Source organism: Labrus mixtus, chromosome 13 (assembly GCF_963584025.1).
Source record: "Labrus mixtus chromosome 13, fLabMix1.1, whole genome shotgun sequence".
Classification (NCBI taxonomy): domain Eukaryota; kingdom Metazoa; phylum Chordata; class Actinopteri; order Labriformes; family Labridae; genus Labrus; species Labrus mixtus.
This window is the reverse complement of record NC_083624.1, coordinates 1,799,426-1,811,045: the sequence shown is the minus strand read 5'-3', so window position 1 is coordinate 1,811,045 and position 11,620 is coordinate 1,799,426. Positions and strand designations below refer to the sequence as shown.

Genomic DNA, 11,620 nt, shown 5'->3' with positions numbered 1-11,620 from the left:
ATGATTAAAATGTGCCTTATTATTATTATTATTATTACTTGTTTCTCTGGTTTAATTACTAACGCAATTTTATACTGTCATGAACCGGCTCTTACAAACTCAACATGGTGCAATGAGGAGCTGTGGTAAAGGTGCCTCGCTGGGAGGGAATGAGAGGTTGACTACTCGATATTAAAAAGCCTTAACCTGGGAGACTGGCCAGGTCTGCCCAGGTGTGGCAGAACACCACCCACCAGCGACATGTGGGGACACAAAAACACACACAGACAGAAGGGGAAAACACAATAGAAGGCCTTGCTGACGGGAGGGCTGTCACATATACCACCATACAATAGTTGAAATTGGTTTTTTTTTCCAAATCTGTTGATCTCTTCAAACAGTAAAATGTCACACAAAGAGTATTACTCGAGTTATACCGCAGGAATTGTTGGTATAAAGCTTACATTTTTTTTTCTTGCACGTTGAACCTTTCAGCAGACTGATGTCCCCCCCCCCCCCCCCCCTACACACAGCTTTCATCCATCACTAAACCATTACTATCAACCTTCTGCTGCTGTTCATCGACAATTTTCATAAGAGCACGACAGGAAAACATTACGCAGAAAACAAACGCTCACATCTCGGGAATATTACCTTGCATTATGTGGTTTATTTGCATACCAAATTGATTTAGGGGAGCGTATTTCTTGGCCTGGAAGACTCAAACCGGATTAGTATGTGCACGACAACAAAACAAGGAAGCACTTGATGGCATCACTCCTCATATTATGATTCGTTTGAGTTGTGGCTCCACACATCCGGGGGCTAATCTCTGTCGGATGAGGGGAGAAAGAAAGACGGTTAGACAAACAGTACAAAAACAAAAACAGCTCCGTTCAGATTCTTTCAGTTCAAGCATTTGAGTATCTCTAGAAGCCAGCACCATTACCTAGTAGAGCGAGGAGGTGTTCTTCTTCTTCAGACTCGTTACATGTTACTTAAAGATGGGGAATTACAAAGCGAAGATGGTGCAGAGGTCCTGGAACTTCCTGTGTGCCTTTCCAGCAAAAGCCCTGTAACAAGGGCAATGACATCAGGATGCACCAGGCACTCTAACAGGTCATTAGTGGTTATTGTCGTGTCTGTTGGTTCCTCATAATCCTCTGAACTGTTCTGGGACTTTGTATCTGCACTCTCACATTGTCTACATTGAGTTATACTTGGGTTGACTGCAGATGCAAGCTCTGTTCTCTGTAGTGCATTTGATCTGGCAGTGCAGTCCTCCAGAGATTTGACTTCACAGTCCCTGGACGGTTTGACATCTTCAGTTGTCAGCCCCCTCGTTTCTGGCGGGTCCTCCTGCTGACAGTGCACAGGGATCAGATGTGGTCCAAAGGGAACTCTAAAAGGCACAGACTCCCCTCTCATATCACAGCGTGTCCTTATTTCTCCTCTGGAGTCCCTCTTGACCGGACGTGTGTCTCTCTCATTCTGGGTGTGTTCGCGGTGGCAGAGGCCCCTCTGTTGTTGAGCAGAACTTCTCACTGCCAGGTTTAGATACTGCATGTTCTCATCATGGGATCCTACTCCTTCCTGCAGAAACATCATATAAACGTGTTGTTACAGAGTTCACCAAACAGAGCCTTCTCCATAGCTGCCCCCCCTCCCTCTGGAACTCACTCCCCACACACATTCAACACTGCACCGACCCTCCTACTTTCAAATCACTGATCAAAACTCACCTCTTTAAACTTTTAATGTATGATTGTGATGTATTTTCTGTTTTCTGTAGTTCACCTTTATGTTGTTATCTTTATGATTTGTTTGTAATACTGCATCAGTAAGTATGTCCGTTAGTCTGTCCTTCTGTACTATTCTTTATGTTTTAACCATTGTAAAGTGTCTTTGAGTTTTTAAAAAAGCGCTTATAAATAAAATGCATTATTATTATTATTATTATTATTGTCAGTTTTCATCTAAATATCTTCCTTGTCACCTGCTTAAAGTAGGTTTTTTATATCCAGATGTCACTCATCACTTAGTTTTAGTGAGGAGGTCTAAAAAGGGTCACATTGTGGTCATGTTTACTGTGAAAGGAATCGCTGGATTTTAAGGTTTGATTAAAAAAAATTGAGCCTTTCAGAAGAAAATCTCAATCCTCTCTGATAGCCTTATTTTAGTCGACACATATTAAAGACCTCTGAGTTTATAAAGCAAACAGATACACTCTTTAGCACTATTCACACATACACAAATCTCCTAAAAACGTCCCCAAATATTCGGGTAGAGCTGCATGTGCAAATACAATCAGCCAACTTTTTTATCTCAACATTATCTAGATTTTTTTCTCCCAGGCCCCCCGCTAAAAAGTCTGCAAGAAGTCGGGCTGACCTGATGTGTGAATGCAGCAGGTAATATGGAAGTGTGATCACCTGTGTGACCTTTGTGCATGTAATGAAACTGTTACATAATGTTTTTCTGCTCCCCAGCATGCTCTTCTCTGCACTTTATTATACCATGGAAACGTCAAATTACACATCATCATCGCTCTTTAACAAGCAATTACGTTTTTATTTTTTCGTGGAGCTGCAAGAGGTAGAAATCAGAGAGTTATTGACCTGAGGGAGTCATAGCTATCGGAGAAATGTACTACTGTACCTCAGTTGGATTGAGCCAGTCGTCGGTGTTGTCATCACTTGGTGCACTTTTCAGAGCACAGACAACAGCCTTGGTCACAGCTTCACTGACTCTTGCGATGTGATCCACCTCCTGTGCGGAACCAGGAAGTCAGACAAAGAATAAGTCAGTCAGGCATTAGCAGAACGAGTGCTGCATGTCTAGATAGATTCCACAGAGTGATAGAGACACAGTGTGGAGGTTTACTGCAAGCACACAGTGACCTTGCAGGGAAAGAGGGAAATGCACCCGCTCTTTGAATAAATATTTGTCTGGCTGTGGGGAGATGTTCTTGCACTCACACTCATCTTGAAAAAGAGACACTGTTAAGAGTAACTTAAAGAGAGCTTGTGTGAAAAAAGTTCAGATTTCGACCAATTGTTGCTTACCAGCTCAATCCAGGAGTTGACGCTGACGGTGATGGGATCCACAGACTCAACGTAGTGCCACCAGTGTCTGGGGACATAGAGCACCTGTACAGATAAAAAAAAAGAAAAGAAATACTTCTCAGTTTAGGTCAGTGGTTAAATTGCACGACACCTGTACAGAGGCTAGAGCCATCGAAGAGCCGCCCTGAGCCATTTCCTGCATGTAATCCCCCACTCGCTCATCCCAGTTTCTGCCTCTATCAACTCTCCTGTCCAGTGAATAAATGCACAAAAGCCCAAAAGAGATTCTTTAAAAACGTCTCTGCAGCTTAAATGGATAATCGTTTTGGTAACATCACATTTTGTCTTCAAGCCTCTGCGCTAAATCTAAAGGGTGAACGGTACCACGCTGATCACCCACTAGGTGGCAGCATGCTCCTTCTCCCCACAGGGTGTCAGTGGTTTATCCATTCATAAAGTTAGTCTATTAAAAATGGCCGACCCTTATTGATTCCCTGCCTCCTCAGCAGTCCTGATTCATTCATGGCCTGTGGTCTGACAAGACAAGATGGATGATCGGTTCTTCCTCTGGATTTGCAGCGATGGAGTCATCCTGAAGGAGATTTATCTTTAATATCCATTCTGTGTCAACAGCTGATGTTTGTCATAATAAATCCAGATGCCTACAGCATTGAGGCAAGACACATTGAAATCGAATAATTCAACATTAGATTTGTAGAAGTGTTAGAATCCAGTGATACACTTGAGAATCTTGACATTACGATTGGTCACTATGTGTCAAATCTCAAAAACACTGTTTCCAGTTTGATTGTTAACATGAAAAGGATAATAACAGTAGTTAATAGTGAGTTGTATTCAAACCCCTGACCACTAGTTGGCATGATTTAAATCAATCAGGGATCTCTTTTTCAAAGGGAGACAGCAGCAACACACAGTTTCAACAACAAAAACACTCAAGTCATGACACAGTGCACATTTCATAGTTAGAAAACCATCAGCTAAAACAGCTGCATACAGAAAGTCTGGATTCAAGAGTTGTCACTACAGATTTAAAAACATTCAGGGTAACTAAGTTTTGCAGTTTAAAATCAGTGGGATTTTAAACTGCAAAACTTAGTGAGCGATTTGCTCCATTAACACCTTGGTCTAACTGAAGTCATAAGATATTTGTTGCAGAGTTACGGCATTACACTCTGTTTGGTGTTGCTTCACATCAGCTGCATAATCACCATCATTTCCTTCAGATAAAATAAGCAAACCTCCCGAAGCATCACCTGTCGACCCTGACCTGCACACTGCTCTACCTGCCTTCAGGGTTCCTTTACAGCTCGGTTTGTTTTTTTCTCTGATAAGAGCGTATTTAGAGCGCTTCAGGAGCTCAGATAGGGAAAACAGACGGATGGTTAATTGCTCTGTCACCATTTTGATAAAACAATGCAGCTGGAATCTAAAACAAGGCAAAGTAGGACAAATCCTTCCAGGAAGACTTTCATTAAAACTCTGGGAACTAAAAAAAAAAAGCAGCTGAGAAGATTTCTGAAAATAAAGGCACCAGGCCAGTCACGGTCTGATTGTCATAACTTAACTGTCATAATCATAACTTTTGATGCTCTTAACTCAACTGCCTCTAAAGCAGAGCGGATGACAGGAGCTCGGCCGTGCTGTCAGATGATCTACAGGCATACACTTGACCCTTTTACCTTTCCTCCTGACAGGACGTCAAGAGGGATGGCACAGCTAACTCATATGTAACCTTCCTCTTCCTTTGATATGAAAGTTTCAGTCTGTTGAAGGTGATGCAATACAACCACGAAGGCCAGATTTTAATTGGAACACGAGTCATGACAGTTACCTTGCTTTACCATTTTATGGAGGACACCACTACGAATAAATCTCATCCTGTGGAGTCCTTCCTTTACATGTTCAGAGTCTAACAACCAATAAAGCTATATTTCACGGCTGTAGCTTTTATGGTTACAAGCTGCTCATCACATTACTGTACACATCAAGTGTTGCATAACACTCAACTTCAGTAAATCACTCGTGCTGGTTTCTAGAGTACAGAAAATAAAACTGGATCTGTGACGGAAGTGGTGTTGGAAGTGTCTTCTTTTATGGTTTTTTAATTAAAAGGCTGGAAGTTCAAAACAGCTACAGGAGCTTTTACAGTCAAACTTAAAAAATAAGATTGTTTTTTTCTTTCTACAAAAGTGGATAAAAAAACGTTTCAAAGTTGTCTACTTTTCTATGATCTGCATTAGGGTTGTAACTCATTTGCATTAGCATTTAAAGGTGGAGTGTGTGATTCTTATCCAATATACATTTTATACATTTCAATTCATCTTGTGATCTGTGTTTTCTGGTGTTTTTACACAGAGCTGACTTTTTAGGAGACTTGATATCTCTGTGATGCTTTACATATTTGTATTGTAAGAGACGTCATTTCTATTCCTCACCTGCCCTGGCTGCAGAGTGACGACATGGGCCCTGGCTCCCTGAAATGCGGGGAACCTCTGCGGGTCTGGATGGAGGACGTCCACCTGGCTGAAGACGCTGGACTCCTCATAAGGGATCCTGGTGGGGTACAGGTGAACTGTGTCCTCAGGAGGAAAGAGGTGCCAACGCTTCCTATGCAGAAGAAACATCAAGTATGGCCTTAGATACCAGAGAACAACAAATCGCCTTAGATCCATACACTTTCATTATTTAATAAGATCGAATAAAGTTTGACCTTAAAGATTGAATGTATACTATACTAATACTATTTTTAAAATGCTACTTAAAACAAACATATCAGTCATTATCTTCCACTTATCGATGGTAGGCGGTCCTGATTTTATCCACTTCCCTAGACGGCCTTCTTGCTCTCTGCAAAAGTTGTTTTTAGGACTGTCTGATGTTTCAGCCATTATTGACTTTATTGCTTTCTGTTTATCTGACCCACCATTGTCACAAATGTCGTGATATCGAGCATCCCCGTTGTACTTTCATGGGTCAGTTGTAGCAGCTGAATTTCATTTAATTGGAGATCAATGCCAAATAAAAGAGCCTGAGAACCAATTACAAAGAGCGAGATAAAAGTGTTGCTCTCTGGGAGAACAGCGGAGTCAGATAAGATTCAAAGAGACCTTTTCCCTCCTCTTCTCCTGGTGCCCCGTATAGCGCCTCACACTCTGTCTCCATTTCCTGCAATCTCTGGGCGAGCTCTGCCACAAATGAACTTTCTTCCAGAGGGCAGAGGACAGTTCACAGTCTGTAGTGTGTAGGCAGCTACAGCATGGATGGGTGGTTAACAGACAGAAACCTTCTACCACCACTGGTTGTTTGGAATCCTGAAGATTTCTTAGGCTTGTTTTAAACTCCACATGATCACAGGTAAGCGATGACATACCTGTGATAATGTGTTAGTGCAAAGGCCGGGAGAGGAAAGCTGTAATCTTGAATGACCATTATCACTGAGATGAGTACTACATTTTACTGAATTATCAGTGTCAGAAGTGCTATTGAAAACATCCATCGAGTCGTCCGTAATATTTTTTATTACAATGAATGAAATGAAAGTTGTGCACCAGTTAGAGAGTGTTTATTCATGCACAAACTTCTTGAAAATTTCCCCAACATTTTTTGGGGGTTTGAGCTGCCGGCATGAACATTTACTAACAATTTTTTTCACCTCAACTTCACCTGGAATTCTTGCTACCAGACCCCCTAATTTCAGCATGAAGTTGGGGTGAGTCGGTGTGAGAACGCGGCAGGAAATATTCTGGAGAATTCACTGTAAGCGAACAAGCAGGGGGTGATGAAGTTTACATCATGCGACTGGTGAGTGAGCGGTGAGATCAGTGAAGCAGCTTGTTACTCTTTTTCTCATTTTAAGTACGTTCTTCGGCACTCATTTGTTGACACTGTGAGTACATCGAATCACACATAGCACTGCTATAAAGTCAAACGGCATCATGCTGTTGGATGCTGTTGCGTGGTCCGTTTCTGTTTGGTCTTTTTTGCATCATGTCTTGCCTCCTCAGGGCCCCGCACCCCCCTCCCATTTAACAGTGAAGATTTCAGGGACAGGCAGTCCTAAAAATATCTTCAAATCTTCAGGAGTGCATGTGTGAAAAAAATGCTATATTTACTTTTCAGTTGCTTCCCTTTCTCCAGTAGTAAATAACCTGTTTTGTGTTTAACCTACTAAAGAAAATACAAACAAGGTTCCTCTCTTTTTTAAGTGACAAGTCAGAATCGGTCTATTAATAATACTAATAATCTTTTTGCTTGAGTGCATATGAAGCGACACACACATGCTATGGTCCTTCTTACCGTCCGTGTACCTGCAACACCAGGTTGCAGCCGTAAGAGTCCAGGTGGCAGGGCGTGTTGGCCCCCTGTGTGCCGATCCACAAGGTGCTCTCTTTCCCATCACGTCCCTCAAAACCAAACTCGGACCACTTCACGTCCTGCAACACAACCACAGAAAACATCCGGCAGAATTTAATCAAATGAATGAAAATTTGAAAAACAACCAGTTTCCTTCAGTCAAGGAGTCGCTTACTGTACACATGATAATGACACGCACACATGGCTCACATTTGAAACAACTGTCACAGCTAACAGAAGTACCCCCTCCTCATCTGTTACCTTGACAGGGTCTATTATAGGCTACCAAAGAAGGTCTCTGCATAGGAAAACCAGGCTGTTGCTGTAGCAACACTGGTCTGTCAATCATGTCCCGTCACAGCACAAAGATGTAGCAATCCCACCGGCAACCTGAATAATGAAGTAATTACCATACATGCAGGCAGCTGTAAATGACAGACTGGTCAATCTAGCTTTGAGGCAGCCTTTATTCTCAGCACCATTTATCCTGTGAAAAGCCTGTGTCTGTCCGCCTCAAAGGCATGAATGTCAGCGGCTAATAATTGCAGATGGAAGAAGTCCAATACAAATGTTTCAGGGAGATAAAAATTAAATTAATCTGTGGCTGTTGCTTGAGAAAGAATGACACCTTCATGTCGTTACCCACTGGAGGACAGAAATAGCAGCTTATATTAAGATGTAATGGACATAAAGCTTCACATTTTAATTGAAAATGTCATAACAGTGGGGGGCGGGGTGATTAGAATACAAATTGTTGTTAATGAAACTTAGAAGGGAATGCTTTTCCTCTTTTAATTTCTATTTTTAATTTCATGTGTTTATTGGTTTAGTGCCTTGGCTGCCACCTACGTCCTCAAACGACCTCTGTGCTCTAGATCTGGTTTTTTTTTTTTTTTGCTTTCTCCTATTCCAGAAAAAATATTAATGCAATTCAGGGAAATATTAAAGTAATACAACATAAAATTATGCTTAAATTAAACTTCTTACTACTTTGTTGAAACACTTTGAGATAAACCTTTATTGAATTTGGGAAAGCTCCTTTAAATCTCAACATAACAATACCCCCCTGTGCACAAAGCCACGTCCAAGAATAGTTTCAAAACTACTGGTATGAACTGAAATTTGACTGGAAGCAGAACCAATCTCGCTAATGCTCTTAAGTCTTAAGCAAAGCACAGTTTTGGGCTTGTTCATAACTCATTATTCAACGACCTATACCTTATCCAAAATCTATGGATATTAATCAGTAATCGTGTCTACGTTCTCATTTTAGCTTGAACTTGTAGCTTGATCCAGACGCTGAAAGCAGAACTTAAACTTAAATGATTCAATAAAACAGCAGGTTGGTTTGGCTTGACCAGAATCTGCCAAAAGTTTAAGCTTGAGAGGTTGGCTGGGGTACTTCCATAATTAAACTATAAACAAAAAAAAGGTTGTGCTCTTTTCAGATCAACTCTCTGGCTGAAAAGTTTATTGAAACATCTGATGGAACAACTTAATAACACTGATTCTCAGAAATGTCTCAGATTTGAAGTCAATCTGATCCCACCATTTATTAAACCCTGAAAAATCTACTTGTTAGTCCTTCTCCATAACAAGTATCCCACACAGCTGTTTATAAAGTATGGTTGCCATTAGCAACTATTTTTTTTAGAGAAGAACGCCAGAGCACTATGAGCGGAAATACATAGGCAGAGAAAGCTGATTTTAACGTATCTGTGTTTCATAATAACATATTTTAGTGCTGTATATTTCTTAATATCATTTAAAAGGTAAAAACATTTAAAAGAAATAGTGTCATAGAAAAATACAGAAATCAGGGTTTCTCCAATTTTCTTTGGCAGACACAGCAGGACCTCTAGAGTGAGATAAACTGCTGCTTGTTTCTAGGTAAACAACAACGATGATAATCGTGTTATGTCCATTCAGGTTGAGGTGTCGCATATTCCTGTTATATGGTTACACTAATTCTCCAGTCTGGGTATAGAATTAGGTATTGTTTAGATTATTAGTATTGAAACATTTCTAGCTGTTTTGTAATTTTGATTAAGAAGCATTACAAAAGTTACAATACCAATAATTACGTGTGTATGCAGCAGGCTAATTACCTCAAACATTGAAGGCTGATCCTGAAACAACATGGCGATGTACTTATAGTCAGCGTAAGCCCAATACGCTGAGACTGGGTATTCACAGAAAGGCCCTACATCTCTCCCAGCATGGTCCCGGGTCCAGTTGAGAAAGTGCTCCAGTTTGGCCTCCACATAGGAACACTGGGTTTCAAAGAGAGGAGCTACAGCATGAGAGCAGGAGGAAGAAAAAGATAAAGAAAGAGAGTCATCACTGGAAATATTGATAGTTTCAGTAAATCATTTGACTTCTCTATGCTAATAGAAAAACGGTTTCATCCACCAGAATCACAATATGCATCATCACAGAGGCGTGAAATTTTGTTTAACCCGCTTTCATGGAAAAAATAAATCACTGTTGTAGTGATTTACTTTCTTTTGTTGCAGTAAACAAAGTGTGTTTTTGGTTGAGTGATGCCATTCATAATCCATCATGAGCGATGCCCCTTCTGTCAGCTGCTACTGCTGAGAAGATGATTTAGAAAGCCAATTAGCTTGCTTATCTCAGAGGACACGCTCAGTTATTCATTACAGGAGTCATCAGTGGAGCTGTTTAAGTGCTACAAGGAAGGCAGGATACAGTGGATGTTTAAAAATGAAAAAAAAACACAAAGCATTTCTCACTCTTGTACGTCATTTTAAATCTTTCTAGATAAAGTCCAATCTTTGCAATGGTATTAGACAATCTGTAACTAAAACCTGCAAGAAACGATTATGTGCCAACTGGAAATGTAATCAAAGCGTGAACACTGTTTGCATCGGTGTGATTAGGAACACAGTAACAGAAAAGCGTATTAATCAAGGTTGTTGAAATTGATGACGATAGGAATGTGTGGGTGCCAGAACATTTTGGATTAATGTCTTACGAGTGGGGTGGATTATTTGTAAAGTAGTTTAACCACTGACTACTCAGATTTTTTTTTTAAGGGGAAATATATCCTGTACTAAGTCTTCAAAAATGCCATTGACAGTTAAAAAAATTAATTAAAGCGCCAAATGCAAGGTGAATTACAAAGTAGAAAAGGTAAGTCTAAAACCAACAAAGTTTGTACTGGTAAGTGATCATTTGAATATGAAATTGCTCTAATTGCATGGTTTCCTTATCATAAACTGTATTATATTTATCCACCCATAATTTCAAAACTACTTGAGCCCCATGAAAGTGCTGAGTTTGTTTCTAAAAGTTGATCTTTTTGGGGTCACTTAAGTCGGCATGTTCGACCCAGGGCTATTACGATGCATCTTCTGTTCTTACTTTTTGTCTCGTCTTTTCTTCCAAGTCTGAACCGCACCAGTTTGTCCCCGAGGCATTCAGACAGGTGCTCTGCAGTCCAGTGGAGAACAGGCCAGCCACACGTCATGTTCATGAAGACCGCAGGCTGCTGCAGGTGATGCAGAATCCTCTGGGTCTCCTCTGGGGTGAAGGGTTTGAAGGAGTCGGGGGCAATCATGGCTGAAAGTGTGTTGCAACAGAGAGGATATAGATATTTTAAAGTGGGCGACAATTGCTTTTATTTAGTTAAATCACCAGTTTTTTATAGAGATTACACCACTGCCCATTTGCTTGGGTCTGTTTTTATCTTTAGGATGAAGGTGGAAAAACTTGGGTAGCTTTTTATGCATGCAGCAAATTTTGCAGGATGCAAAATGAAACCAGTTTTAAAGGATCGGACCATGCTGTCATATCTATCTGTACACAGGTACTTGCATTACAGGAAGCCAGAATGTCCACGACGTAAAGCAATTTTACGACAATTATAATGTGGCTGACGTTAACAAGCTTTACTTGACAGGAAGAGAAAATGGTTTGCATCGTTTTATTGTTAAACTATTTCACCTCAGCTCAGAATAATCTTTGCAAATATTTAATGTTAAAACAGGGGACTCACCTTTCACAGCACGTGCAGTTAAGGTTCGGGCGGAAGTAAACAAACCTCACGTGACAAGTGAGCGGGTTGTTTTTTTACATTTGGAAACGCCCCCGTTGTGAATCTGCTCCATAACGGCTCTGTCTTCGCTACAAAAGCCCCACTCCAACTAAGACACCAGACGAGCCAAAATGGCAGCCCGTAG

General features: G+C 40.8%; 2 protein-coding genes across 2 annotated transcripts in view; one reads left to right on the top strand and one right to left on the bottom strand.

Moving 5' to 3' along the window:
- Positions 1-11,620, top strand: part of slc49a4 (solute carrier family 49 member 4) — a 178,605-nt gene that overhangs the window by 108,847 nt on the left and 58,138 nt on the right. The window lies entirely within an intron of this gene.
- Positions 857-11,591, bottom strand: hspbap1 (hspb associated protein 1). Its single transcript, XM_061053112.1, has 8 exons — positions 11,437-11,591; positions 10,803-11,000; positions 9,527-9,711; positions 7,362-7,498; positions 5,501-5,672; positions 3,045-3,128; positions 2,638-2,748; positions 857-1,572 (listed from the first exon to the last, which is right to left on the bottom strand). Exons 2-8 carry the CDS (start codon positions 10,996-10,998, stop codon positions 967-969), a joined length of 1,491 nt encoding a protein of 496 aa, XP_060909095.1. The 5' UTR covers positions 10,999-11,000; positions 11,437-11,591; the 3' UTR covers positions 857-966.

Bases quoted from the DNA above. Each gene is read 5' to 3' on its own strand.
- hspbap1 (XM_061053112.1), bottom strand. From the start codon at position 10,998: ATGATTGCCCCCGACTCCTTCAAACCCTTCACCCCAGAGGAGACCCAG. The intron at 9,712-10,802 runs GTAAGAACAGAA...CTCATGCTGTAG, and splicing joins AAGAAAAGACGAGACAAAAA to CTCCTCTCTTTGAAACCCAG. The intron at 2,749-3,044 runs GTAAGCAACAAT...GGTTCCGCACAG, and splicing joins TCAACTCCTGGATTGAGCTG to GAGGTGGATCACATCGCAAG.